The 14,862-nt window shown below is 39.0% G+C and overlaps 1 protein-coding gene across 4 annotated transcripts in view; it reads right to left on the bottom strand.

The window, feature by feature from the left end:
* The window catches only part of ADCY8 (adenylate cyclase 8), a 261,431-nt gene that overhangs the window by 113,617 nt on the left and 132,952 nt on the right, over nucleotides 1-14,862 (bottom strand). For all 4 annotated transcript variants that reach the window (XM_077942879.1, XM_015145995.3, XM_015145994.3 and 1 more), the window contains exons 6-7: nucleotides 13,069-13,227; nucleotides 7,128-7,398 (exon numbers count right to left, since the gene is read on the bottom strand). In XM_077942879.1, coding sequence (XP_077799005.1) covers nucleotides 7,128-7,398; nucleotides 13,069-13,227 — 430 coding nt within the window. The remainder of the gene's footprint in view (nucleotides 1-7,127; nucleotides 7,399-13,068; nucleotides 13,228-14,862) is intronic.

Here is a 14,862-nt window from a genome sequence, read left to right on the forward strand (position 1 = left end):
ATTGGTGAAGATATAGTAACCTAAATATATTCTTTGACCATGCTCGCCAACCCAGCCAGCCTCCACTCTCTTCACATTCCCTTTTCTTCTGGTCTCAACACCTGCCAACTCAAGTGGGACTAAGTCGAATGGTTGTTTGTTTGCTTTACTACTAGGCACATGTGAGAGGCTGCCTAGTGTTGCCTTTTTCCAGGCAAACAATCATCATGCCAGGACACTCAGGCAATTAGATCCTTCTTGGTTGGGTAGGATTTCCAAAATTTAGCTGGAGCAGAATCTGGTCATTTCCTGATGTTTTCATATAAAATTTCTAAATAGCTCTGGTGGGTAACTCAAATATATGAGACCCATATATATGAGAGGGTGAATACATGTACATACACATACACACCCCACACATACATACACATATACACACACCACACACACACACCACACATACATACACATAGACATACATACCACACACACATATATATGCACTACACACACACCACCCCAGACATACATACACATATACATACACACCACACACACACATATACATACTACACACACACCACACCACACATACATACACATATACATACACACCACACACACACATATACATACTACACACACCACACATACATACACATATACATACACACCACACACGCATATATACACACTACACACACACCACACCACACATACATACCACACACACACCACATCACACAAATACACACATCACACACATACACACCATGCATGTATATCACATACATATACATATACACATGCCACATGTACATACACACACACACACATACACCACACACTACATGCCTACCACACATAGACATATACTTGCACACAACACACACAGCCACACGTGGAAAGCAAATACTTTTCATTGCCTGGAATATAGATAAACATCCACAAGGTCACCAACACTGATAGGAGTAGAGAACTTTACACATGTATATACACACTCCACACCTATACACATCACACACACACATACACACCACTCACATCCACACACCCCACATCATACACACATACACACATACATCACACACATACATCACATACATATATGTGCATACATACCACACATATATACACATATACACACATATCACACACATACCCCATACCACAAATATATACATATATCACACCACATACACATACACAGCAATGTACATAAAACATACACATGTAAACACCACACACGTACACCACATACCACACATCTATACATGCACACTACACATATACACACCGTGTACATAAACACATAACACACACCACACCACACACATATTCACACACACTACACGCACAACACACACAAATACTCACTCACCTTCTAAGACTGACAGATGACCTGAAAACAAGGTAGAAGGTGGCACCCAGCATATATCTTCAGGCAACAAAGAGGGAAGCAGTGTGAACTGATGGAAAGCATGGGGCTTTTGGAGTCAGATATATGGGGCTCTAATTCCATCTCTGTTATTTACCTGCAACGTGTCCTTCAGGGAATTAATCAATTCTCTCTGAATCCCAGTTTTCCCATTTGTGAAGTAGGCACATCACACTTACCCTGTAAGGCTGGTGTGAGAATTAAGTGGAAAAACATGTGCACACCACTCCCGACATGCTACCTGTCCCAAAGCTCTGTACTCCTGTCAGTGTTGGTGACCTTGTGGATGTTTATCTATATTCCAGGCAATGAAGTGTGTTTGCTTTCCATTTGTTACATGGAGATAGAAATTCCATCTGTGTTTATAATCCTCACTGGAAACACATTAATTTCAAGATAACAAAAATACCTCAAATCAGTCTATTGTGTAGAAATGACTAAAATATACAATGCAGGTACCAGTTGTGTACTTTTCTCCATGTGACTCTTTTAAAAGACCTAGCGGAGTAACAGAAACATGGCTGGATTCTCGGGCCGTAATAAATGTGAAAGGGATGGATGGGATGAAGATGATTCCACAACATATGGAAACAAATTCTAGGCTCTGCAAAGGGTCCTCGCTTCTAAAAGAGTAGCCTCCGTTCTCTTGGCATATCACTTGTCATAAAAATCCAGTTAAAATGATTACTATCCTTCACACAACACATTTTATAGCTACCTAAGAACCTTTGGTATCTTCTTGAAAATCTGAAGTCTAAGATGGATTTTTTTTTCTTCTAAGTCTGCTCTTGCCCTGACAGTCCATTCTTCACAGGCAGCCAAAGTGATCCCTTAAAAATCTAATTGAGATCACATCACTGCCCCGCTTATAACCTTTCTTTCACTTCTCCTGGAATAAAATCCATCAACAAGGCTTGCCGGATGGAGGTCCCAGCCCCCTTAGCTCCATCTGTTACCCCTTTTCCCTGCTCATTATGCTCTAGATACTTGGGCCTTTTTGCTGTTCTAACACACTAAACTCTTTTCTACCTCAGGGTGTCTGTACTGCTTTTCCTCTGTTTAGAAGGCTCTTTTCCTGCTTATTTGCATGAGGGTCCTTTTAGCACTTGTATTAAATCTTTAGAGAGGTTTAACAATCCCTTCTATATTCTATATATTCCCTGGTCATAGCTCTCTATTTCCTTCATTACAAAACACTTACATGTTTTGATTAATTGTCTGCATTCCTCACTCCTTTGAAATGTTAACTCCCGGGGCCAGTGCAGTGGCTCAAACCTGTAATCCCAGAACTTTGGGAGTCCAAGGCGAGTGGATCATTTGAGGTCAGGAGTTTGTGACCAGCCTGGCCAACATGGTGAAATCCCATCTCTACTAAAAATACCAGAATTAGCCAGGAGTGCTGGCACGCGCCTGTAATCTCAGCTACTTAAGAGGCTGAGTCGGGAGAATCGCTTGAACCCGGGAGGCGGAGGTTGCAGTGAGCTGAGACTGTGCCATTGCACTCCAGCCTGGGCGACAGAGTGAAATTCCGTCTCAAAAAAAAAAAAAAAAAAAAAAAGAAAGAAAAGAGAAATATAAGCTCCTGGAGGACAGGGATTCATTATTGGATCCTCAGTATGTAGTACACTTGAGTATCTGTTAAATAACAGAAGGAACAATAGCTCAAGCCCAGATATAGATTTTACTCAGAGCAATATAAATATAAACATAAAGGAAACTATAACCTTTATGATAAGGATCCTGTTCTTGTCTTCCTTTCATTTCCAATGTTATCTTTACACTGAGAGATTTAATGTCCATGTTGATAACTCATTTAATAATCTAGCCTTGAACTTCCTGGATATTCTCCCCTAGATGTGAAATTTTTCACTCTTGATCTACTTCAACCATCTCCTTCTACTTTTAAAATCTTAAGTTCCAATAGTCCACCTGTGATCATAAACTTCTTGCCTTCTAGTTTTCTTACTTTCATTTCACCTGGAAACTCAAGGCATAAGGAGTCTCACTGGGATCTGAGTCAGGGTTCAGGAAACCAAGGCATCAAATTAAGAGGCAGAGCATCTGCACCTGTCAGGGGGCAGGGGTGTAAAAGGGCATGGGTGCTCAGGATGTCCAAGAGCAAAACTTGGATACCAGAACGCGGTCAAACCAACAATTTTAACCCAAACGTATACAGATACAGGGGCAGAGAAGACACAGCATCAAAACCAGTTTCTGTCAGGCAGACAGAAACTGGAAGACTTACATAAGGGGCAGAGATAATGATTGGTGATTTTCATTGCTTCCCCAAGCTATCTGCAAACTACTGGAATGGCTAGAGGGAAGGGAACAGGGGTGGAATTGGAGTTCTTGGAAACCCAGAGCCACCGCTTACCAATTATGATGACTTGGCTTCTGACTCTACCATCTCACCAGATCTGCCTCTTGCCAATGATGTCCTTCAATCCAGTTCCAATAGGCAGCTTTCAGTCTTCATTTTCCTGGGCCTCTTGTCTCCATTGGACTTTGCTGATGGCCCCTTCCTTCTCAAAATGCCATACTCTCTAGGCTTCCATGACACCACATTCCCTAGTTCTCTTCTGACCACTTTGACTGCTTCTTCTCTGTCTCTGCCAAGGAATACTGACTCTCTTTCACCTTCCAACTTGTGTTCCTCAAGGTCTGCTTGTGTCTTCTTGTTCCTTAATTTTACCAATTTTTAACAGCGATCTCTTTCACTGCCATGTCTTCTACTAACTCCAAAATTCTCGTGACTATGAATACCAAATTCACATCTCTTGCACAGTTCTTTTATGCCTGAGTTTCAGAAATGCACGATCACTCTCCCTGGATTTTTCCCAGACACCTTAAGCTCAACATGTCCCAAAGAGAATTCCTAGTCTTCCTCACACAATCTCCTATTCTAGTACTGCTTATTTTAGTTGGAAGTTCTATCATCCATGCAGTCACCCAAGCAAAAAATCTAGAATTCAAACTTGACTGGTTCCTCTCCCTCACTACCCATATCTATCATTTAATTCACTCATTCAACAAACTTTAATCAAGCCCTGTGATTTACCAGGTATTGTTCTAATTGTGGGCTAAATTGTGGTAAGTGAAACGGATATAATTTCTATCTTCATTAAGAATATCAACTACTGGATGACTTTGTCTCTAAAGTGATTTTTTTCCCCAGCCCTCCTCTTTTTTTTTTTTTTTTAACTAGCAGTAGTTGGCTTGTAATAGATGCTCAATTAATCCTTATTGAATGAATGAATACATGAGGATGTAACTATCTGAACATCTGCTGTCTACATAGCACAGAATATGACACAGCAATTTGATGCCATTAAACATATTTCTAAGCACACATTATGAATGAATAGAAGCCAAAACATCTGGCCAATTTAGCTGGAATACCCCCAGTGAAGCATTAGTATGCTTTATCTGTGTTATGCAAACACTCAGATGGTCGGGGCTTCCGTGGAATTGACTGGGTGTTTTGGCACAGCATAGGCTCAGCCAGACCAGTCTTGATCTCTTCCAGGGACAAATTATGTCTCTGAATTGCACATATGGCTCACTGACTTCTAGAGTTAGGCATAAGTATAAACACTGAATACTTGTGACTGTTTTAATAGGCTCAGTAATTTCCAAAATATTATTGGTGGCACGTGGTTATTCATGAATATCAGCACACATTCACTGGCTCTTCAGTCTGAAGGCATCAAAATGAATTCAGATTATTCGTGCTGAAGATGGCACAGATGGGCTACATCCAGGCAAAACTTGGGTATCATAAAAAATACATGGTATGATTAAACAAGAATAACAATCTCTAGCTAATAATGACATCTCGTAGAATAGGTATTTGGTGGCATCAGGAAATATCTTTAGGAAATCAGCAAATAAATATTTCAAGTACTCCTATACAATTTAACCAGATCAATCAACTATAGAATAAAACCAAGAACCTCCACCTCCCTCTTCTTGGCTCTCAGTTGTTAGTAGCAAGTTCATGTACAATACAGATTAGAACATTAACGAATTATCTTAATTCCTACAATCAGTTTAACTGGAGAGAGATTCTTCAAAAATAAAAAAAAAAAAAAAACAAAAACTAAAACTGAGAGAGACAACTTTATGCTGAGGTCTTCAGGATGAGGCATGCATTTCTTTCTCTTTAAATAATCAGCATTCAGACCCAAGCTAACAACACGCAAAAGCAGCAGAGAAGACACTGTCAGCTGGTCATGCACCCACTCCAGGAAGTATATAACACCATTATTTTATAAAACAGCAAACTGTACCATGCATACCAACTCAGAGATGGAAAGAAACTAGGCATTGCAATCAGTTATGACTTGTGTGGGCATAATAATTTTGGGGTGAAATTAAACACTCATAAAAAAGCTGTCAAAGACCTAAGAGTCAACTCTTGCAAGGCATGCAGCCTGGATTCAACCTGCAGCTTTTCCCAGTGGAATATGGCCCACCTCATAGTTCCTCCCTCACAGATCCAGAAAGAAACCAAAGATAGCCTAGTCTCAGAGTGCCCCGTCAAACTTTCAAATGCAGAAGAAAGAGGGGAGACTGTCAGCATTTTAACCTTTTCCATTTAAAAAATTTTTAGGCAGACAGATTTTTCTTACCTACAAGTTAATGAGAAATGTTCAGGTCTATGGAATTTAAAAATTAACCCTTATATGTCTTCATAAAACTCCAGACACTATTGGCTGGGTACTTCATGGTACTCTCAGCTTCTGCTTGGTTGAGGATCTTGTCAGAAACTGTCAGATAACTGTTAGATAAGTGTTATATATTGGCTGTCTTTATTTCTTTCTCTAAAAATGTATAGTACAGTCACACCATTGAACTTACATGAATTCAACTAAATGTGCTGTGTCTAAGAGGTAAAAGGGAAAATCCATATTAGAGCAGGTAATTTTGCCACGGCTCTGAGCAAGCATTCTGGGAGAACAGAATCTCTGTGTCCACCTTGGTTCTTGACCTGGCTCAGCCTCAGTTCTCTAAGTGCCTCTTGGAGTCTGAGCATCTCATTGGGTTTAATGTGATTTCAATATTTGAATAAATTATTTAAAAATAATTTTGGTTATTGGTGATCTACTCCTTATGTACTGACTTTGTAGCTCTGTCCTTCATAGAAGATGCAAATCTGTGTTATATAAAAATAGAATCATGTGGGCAGCTTTGAAATTGCATGCTCCTACTGAACTCCCTGACTCCGACCATCACTTGGTGCTACTTTCCTATTTCCAAATCAGCAGTGCCCTCCTGATTTTGAATCTCAGAGGGCGATGCAGAACTTATGATGGTCAGCTACCGAAAAAGGGACATTATCATGTACTTGACCCTCCCCTTTAGTTTAACAACAGAGGGTTTATTTTTCCCAACATGAGTGGTTTTTTGGTAAAATTACAATTCAGCTTCACATAGTATTTATTTTTAGCTAGGTTACAAAAAAAAAAAAAAAAAAAAAGAGAGAGAGAGAGAAGGTGTTAGGAACCCTCTGGCATTTCTGGCATTTCCTGAAATTGCACAGGAGGTTAATTCTGTCCTGAGGAGACACAGAGATAGTTTGATCATTTGCAATTATGGTGCTCATTGGAGAAAAGGTTAAAGATGAATCAGTTTTCTCTGAGGCGTCTGGATTGGAGATGCACACGAGCATGCATTCATGGCCAAGCAGAAGGAGGAAGAGAGGACTTACATTCTGTTTCCCCACGATATTATCAAAGGGTAGCTCAGGGCTCCAGGATCCTTCAGTGAACGTGGCCCCACTGTTTCTCCGGTCTGAGGAGCTCACTGACTCCTTGACGATATCTTCAGGCAAGGACAGCAGGCTGTCCTCAGGCTGCTTAATTAAATAAGTCTCGATATTATGCTTCCTCAGGAATTCATTCCTCTCTTTACCGTGACCCTCTTCCACGTTATAGTCACCGTTGAGGCAGTCCAGCGTGGCTTTGGAAATGTGAATCCTCCTGTGTGTAGAAGGCATAGGTCATTACACACTCCTGATGTTGCCTGCAAAGGCTATATATTTTTTGTCCTATATTATTAGGACATGTCCTCAAGGACAATATTTGTCTTCCTAAAAAGTAGAAAGAATAAAATAAAATAGAAGCATAAATTCATGAGCACAGTATCACGGATATCGCCCCAAGAGACACTGTTGCCTCTGATAAAATACAGCCCTTCTGAGTGACACCTAAGCACATCTTTTGGCTCTTCTTATGATTGTCAGCCTGATCCCAGCAAACTTTACAAAACAGTGATTTTTGTTTTTCAGTGGTGTTGATTATATCGGAAAAACAAGTGCTGCAAATGTTTCTGAAACCCAGTGGCAATTATTATCCAAATCACCAAGCAAAAACAGTTCTTTCATCGTCTTGGAACCTGTCCTAGCATTTCAGTCTTCGTGTATTTGTATCTTGTTTCTCCAACTTGTCTATATTCTTCTCAAGGGTGATTCTGATAAGTCCATAGGGCTCCACTAAGGGTCCTTTGGGAAAACCACTTTGGGTGCAATTTCCCCTATAACATGTATACTATAAGAAGCAAAGAACAAAGCTGTGGACATGTGCAGGCTGGCAGCTGACTGGGCTCACTCACAAGTGAAGTGACTCATGGCTGCACAATTGTCAGCCACCGTAGCTCATGACTCAGGCTTCCTTTTTAGCAAAATAACATATGACATCAGGGCCTTGAGGATTGAACTTGATTCATGGAAATTTCACATGGTAAATTCTTCTGGGGAAGACTTTTTCTGTCCTCATAACTGTCTAACTCAATCAGACTACTTATTGGGTTACAATGTGGTCTGGGTAGACCAGCAAGGCAAGGTGGTTACAAACATGGACTTTGTTGCTAGATCTCCTGGATTCAAACCCAGCTCTGACACTTGCCAGCTGAGAGATCTTAGGCAAATTACTTAGCCTTTCTATCAGTCCATTTTCTTACCCGTAATATGGGAAACATAATAGCACCTATCTCTGACCATCATTGTGATTATTACACAATTTGATTTGTGTAAGGCAGTCAAAACAGTGCATGGTACAATATATACACTATAAAAGCAAATATGTAAGTTATTAAGAGTATTCTAAGAAATGCCATTGTCATCATATTACTGTTGTGTATTCCATGCCTCCTCAAGGCTTACAGAAGACTATTGTCAGGCCTTCTGAATAAGAACTCCAAGCTTTCATTCTCTGGCTCTATCACTTCAAAGCTCATTTTCTGACACTCCTCTAATATAGCTCTCCTACGCTCTCTCCAGCTATTCAAGTAATTGGCAATTCTCCAGATTCAATGTGCTATTTAGTGCTTACTAACAATTTCCTACTGTCCAATTCAGCTCAAAAGTCATTTTCCTAAGTTTACTTTAGTATTCATTTGAATGAAAGAATGCTTAATATTTTGATTGGCTTTTGTAATGCTAAGAACAATACATCCAAGTAAACAGAGAAGTTTTTAAAAAAAATTTTAGAGTGGCTTTTAAAAATTCATTGTAGTGGCTCATGCTGAGGAAGCCGAGACAGGTGAATTGCTGGAGCTCAGGGGTTTGAGACCAGCCTGGGCAACATGACAAACACCATCTCTACAAAAAAATACAAAAGTTAGCTGGGCGTGGTGGTGCATGCCTGTACTCCCAGCTACTTGAGAGGCAGAGGTGGGAGGATCACTTGACCCCAGAAAGTTGAAGCTGTAGTGAGCCAAGATCATGGCACTGCACTCCAGCCTGGACAACAAAGTGAGACCTTGTCTTAGAAAAAATAAATGAATTCATTAATTAAATAAAATGCAGTTTACTTTTAGCATTAGCTCTGTTACTCCCTCTCATCCTTCTAACCCATTCTGCTAAATCCTTCCTTACAGAGAGAATAGTTCATTGCAAAGAACATATGAAAAAACAGAAAGTACAAACAAATCATTTCTGATAATTTAAGCATGTTCTCCACATCTTTCACATAAATATCTTGATTGATTTCAAGTGCAAGATGTTAAAAATAAGTGTGTGAAAGATGTTTTCGCTCTCTTGAGAAATGTGCTGAATAAATACAAAATATTCCCAAGATGCATTTTGTTAATACATATGAACTCAATAATATTGACCTGGGAGAATAACAGATGGTTTGACCTTCCGTGAAATGGAAGTCCTCGCCTGCTTTCTCAGATGAATCTCAGAGTTAAGACTGGAAGCTGATCTTTTCTCCTAGGCAAAATGAACCTGGTAGGAGGGTTTTCTAAAGCACCATGGTTGATTTTCTTTTCAGATAATTAAGTTTGATTTCAACCCCATTTAGCATTTTCTCTGGATTCTACATTTTTATTATTCTGCTGTCAGTACGCAGGGGGACAAATACTTCCATATATTAACTCAATATTATGTTTTCACTAGTGAAAGAGATCCTTGCCTTCACTGATTCTGAAGTGCTAATCAATATACACCTAAATATTTTGGTAGAAACTGGGTTTTATATGTTTCTTTTCATCTTTGCTACTAACTTGAGCTTTGGGGTAAGGCATTTGCAGATGAGATTCTGTAGCTTGCATTTCTTTCTAAGGAAATGTGTCAGTTTTCAGGCAATATTCTCATATATTGAGTTTCAAGTAAACTTGGCATTTTCTGATAAATTTTAATGCTAGGATATAATAAAAGTAGTCATGATACTAAATTAAGACCTAACAATTGTGTAACTCTTGCTTTGCATAGACGTTATCTAGTAGCCAAAGGTATTACTGTGTGCCCCATGGATTATCTCATATCATTTCCGTTCTTCAAACAACCGGTATTAGACATTTCTTTGTCTCATTTTGTAGTTGCTGAAACTGACCCAGAAGTAACAAGTACATATTTGGCCCCAAATCATATTAGATATTAGTGGCAGTGCTGGATTGAGATAAGTGCTTTTACTTTCAGTGTCTCTCCACCACCCTGGAACTGTATTATATGGTAACACTACCACCACAACCACAATTCATATTTACTGAGTACAGGACAAAGGACTTTATATGCATTATCTCATTTAACACAAAGCTCACAAATGGTGATCTTCATGGTGTGGTACTAAGGCCAGCAGTTTCTACTGGGAACTGGTAGAAAACATCATCCTGAGTTCCGTGCCAGACATACTGAACCAGAAACTCTGTGGGTGGGGTTCTGCAAGCTATGGTTTAATAAGCCCTAGGGTGATTCCAGTGTTGAAATTTGAGAACCATTGTTCTAGAAACCCAAGGTTCAGAGGTGTTAAAGAAGAAGACAATAAAAAAGCAGAAGAATATAAATCAAAACAATATCAAACCATGGTGAGTTTGGAGTCCTGTTTTGACATTCTTACATTTTGCACACTGACAACATCCCATGGCTAAGCAGAGCTGGATGCTATATTGAAGGCTAGACTAAGTGCTTTTTAAGCACAAGCACATTTGAAACTGCATTTTTAAGGCTGATAATGTTTTCAGTCCAAACACAGTGAAGAAACTGGGAAGGGCATGAAGTACTTGCCACAATCTTCCAGCCTTCATAACTGGTAAGTAGTAAACCCACGGTTCAGACTCATGACTCATGATATTAAAAATAAGGGTGTGAAAGATGATTTAAACTCAGTCACTTTTCTGTTTATTTTTACAAGTTATTTTATTCATTTCTCTTCTCTTTCAACTTTTATTTTAGAATTGGGCAGTATATGTGCAGGCTTGTTACAAAGCATATTGTATGATGCTGAGGTTTGGGGTAAGACGAAACCCTCACACAGGTAGTTAACATAGTACCCAACAGGTAGTTTCTTGTCCCTTGACCCACTCTCTCCCTTCTCCCTCTAGTAGGCCCCAGTGTCTATTCTCGTCTATGTACTCAATGTTTAGCTCCCACTTAGAAGTGAGAACATGTGGTATTTGGTTTTCTGTTTCTGCATTATTTTGCTTAAGATAATTTCTTTCAGCTGCATCCACGTTGCTGCAAAGGACATGATGTCATTCCTTTTTATGGCTTCGTAGTATTCCATGGTGATGTGCTGATTTAAACTTGGTCACTCTTCTGTTTCTTAATGTTATTGAGAACAGTAGCTAAACTGGCTTTCAAATATCAAAGCAGAATCTTACAAACCCCAAAAACATATTCTAAGGTTTGCAAAAGGAATCTGTTGAGTATATGGGCAATTCCCAATTTGGTGATGCTTTTAAGATACAGGCCTGGAAACACAGATGAACTGGCTATCTTGTTTGTCTAAATTCAGCAGGTAGTTGCTTGTGGGAAAATCCTAAAGAATGGAAAGATTTAAGAAACCCAGCAGTAACACATCAGGCCTTCCTCAATTCTAAACCTGTCTGACAAACAGCCATGACACACCACATAGAGTGAAGGATCCCCACAAGAATAGTAACTGACCTGGGGCTGTCCCTGCACAGTGTACAAAGTGCTTCATACACATTGCCTGAGGTAATCTTCAGAGGAGACCTGTGAGGTGGATTATGCCCATTTAGCAGATGAGAGAACAAACTCTCATGGAGGAGGAACATAAGTTCACAAGGTAGCAAATTATAAGTATTATTATCTCTCTTCCTGCAGTGGAGAAAGTTAGACTCAGAAGTTAAGCACTGACCTGAGATCACATAGGTAGAGTGATGCAAGCCAAGTTCACACTAAAATCACATGCCAGGTGCTGTGCATGCTTTACACAACTTGCTGAAGATGACAGCGTTTAGCATGGGGCAGAGAGGGAATCCTAGTTACTCTGATTCCACCACTTGTTGTCTTTTTCCCCCATGTTAACATATTACTTGATATTAAACATAATTTGCAAGGAATGATGGCACATACCAGAGAAATCTGTGACTCCAAGGGCAGGTCTAGGGGTAGGGAAAGGAATATGTGGAAGTGCACTATCTGTCTGTCTCTCTATCTATCTATCTATCTATCTATCTATCTATCTATCTATCTATCTATCTAAATATCTATCATCTATCTATTTATCTATCATCTATCTATCTCCATCCATCCATCCATCCATCCATCATCTTTAAGAGAGGCTGCAGAAAATCACACTGGCTCACATATATTCGAGATCTTATTAGGTCCAATCTGTGTAAACAGAATCTTGATACGACTTTTCAAGACTTACCTTAGTTGCAGTGGCCTTTGCAGATCACTAGCACCTTTGGGGATCCTATGTCAATCAATCTTGACAGCCAAATTTGAAAAGCTGAGTTTCTAAGGAAGAGCCTGAATTTCCTCACTGAGTCCTAGGTCATGCATGGAAAGTCAGTAGGCCTTAATCCTGGGTGCCCATTAGAATTCATTGAAGAACTTAAAATAGTTCTTCACAGATTTTGCTTTAAATAAACTGGCACAGGGCCTGGACACTAGTATTTTTTAAACGTTCCTTTGGAGATTCCAATGTGCAGCCAAGTCTAAAAACCAATGCTGTGCAGGGCACAGACCTGAACTCCTCAGTGTTATTGTTATTCCGTATCCTTGTTGCCTCTGATGCATTTTACTAGATTTTGGAAGCTAATAGTTGTTTGATGTTTCAATGTCTGGTCTCCTTCCAAATAATTGCTTCCCTGAATTTCTGTAGACGGGAAACCCACTGTCACAAAATGAGCAAATGACAACCATTAAGCATGAAAAGGACTTTGCTTTGTCTTACCCAGGGATTCCTCCAGATTCGAGTTTGTTTGCAATGTCCACATCCCAAGACCAGACATCAAACTGCCACTTCCTTAGTCCCAGAACACCACACAGCACCGAGCCTGAGTGGATTCCAATCCTCATGTCAACATCATGTTTTGTCCTTGACCGCACATACCTGTTGACATAGGTAAATGGAGAGACACATGTGTAAGACCAGAGTGGGCATCCTTGGCTCTGTGCTTTCAATGTCTCCTCTTCCATGAAGCCTTCTTGGGTTCTTTAATACCTGGAAGGAGTCTCTCAACATCCTTAGCCTTTTATCTGTACTTTTAAGGGCTCTTTGAAACCTTCCTCCAAAACCTGCTGTGTAACCTCTGTCTCAGGGAATGCCACCAGCATTTTTTTCTACCCAACATTAACCTGTGATAGATTATTGATTTCATACTTCATTCCACATTCCATTTCCAACCAAAATGTCAACTGTTTCCTTCTTTCTAGCTCTTCTGTGACTTAGTTCAGACCACCATCATGCCTGAGTCTGGGATCCCTGCCTCAGCCTCACCTCTTTCCAGCCCATACTGTCATGGTTTCCAGTTGCTCCTTCTAAACACAAATGTGACCTCATTACCCCATCACTCTCTTGTGACCTACTCCTTAGAGCTGTGGTCTCTGAAATAGAGTGTTTACATCCCAGGGTTGAGCTGGGTCATCCATTGAGATGCAGGAAGAAAATGTTAGAACTTCCATTCACAGCTTTTGTTACTTATTTTGAAAAACTTTACCAACATTTGATATATACATTGATACTGGAAACTTAGTGGGTACTTGTCTGGTCATCCTCTGACTCTAAGTATGGAGGAGGCATCTTGAGAAGACAGAATAATTTCTACCATTGGATGATTTCCTGTAGTCATGAGCATTCTTTCTTTCAGAGTATTTTGAACAATTTTAGTTTATGATTAAATGATGTCATTTATACAGAAAATCAAATGGTAGAATATAATACTTTTTAGTAGAATTACTAGAAAAACCTTCATTGCCCCCCAAATGCAATGATTATCTGACCTCAAAATGCTTAAAAGAGTTGTCAGACTTAAAGTTGAACTATTCATTTGTCTTTGACAAGAAGACAAGTGTTCCAGATTTGCTGATATTTTTGTGATAATGAGTCGCCATTGATATTCCTTCTAGCATATATTTGGAAAAAACCCACAAACTTGCTTATTTTATTTCTTCCAACTCAAGATGATGACTTAAGAATGAGCAAGAAAGTAACTGATTTTTAAAGAAATTGTTGCTCTGAAGAAAGCATTTTGAGAATGGAAGTTTGGAAATGTTTCCATCTTTTTAAGAATTTTGTTGTAAAACCAAAGTTGTTACATCATCTATCAAAATTCTTAGAGCTGCACATTTACTAACGTTTAAATATCTTCTAAATGAAGATTTCTGATGAGGTCTGAACCCATTTATAAGGGCTTAAATCCATTTATGAGCTTGGAAAAAATTTATAACATATATGTTTAGCTCTGATAGCCATTGAAGCCTGGTATAGAAATAAATCGAACTTAAAACCTGACGTTTACATTATTATATCACAAACTATTAAAAATTTTTTTAAAAAAGAATTATGTTTAAACCCATTGCTCTCTAATAAATGGTGAAAGCAGAAAAGTCTTAATTAAATTAAATTGTAATTAATTTAAAATATTTTAAAATTGTAATTAAATTAAAATATTTAAATTAAATACTGTCATTAAATTAAAATATTTTAAAGTATTTTAATTTTCTCATTATCCTTTAAAATCCCTGT

The sequence above is a fragment of the Macaca mulatta genome, chromosome 8, assembly GCF_049350105.2.
Source record: "Macaca mulatta isolate MMU2019108-1 chromosome 8, T2T-MMU8v2.0, whole genome shotgun sequence".
NCBI lineage: Eukaryota > Metazoa > Chordata > Mammalia > Primates > Cercopithecidae > Macaca > Macaca mulatta.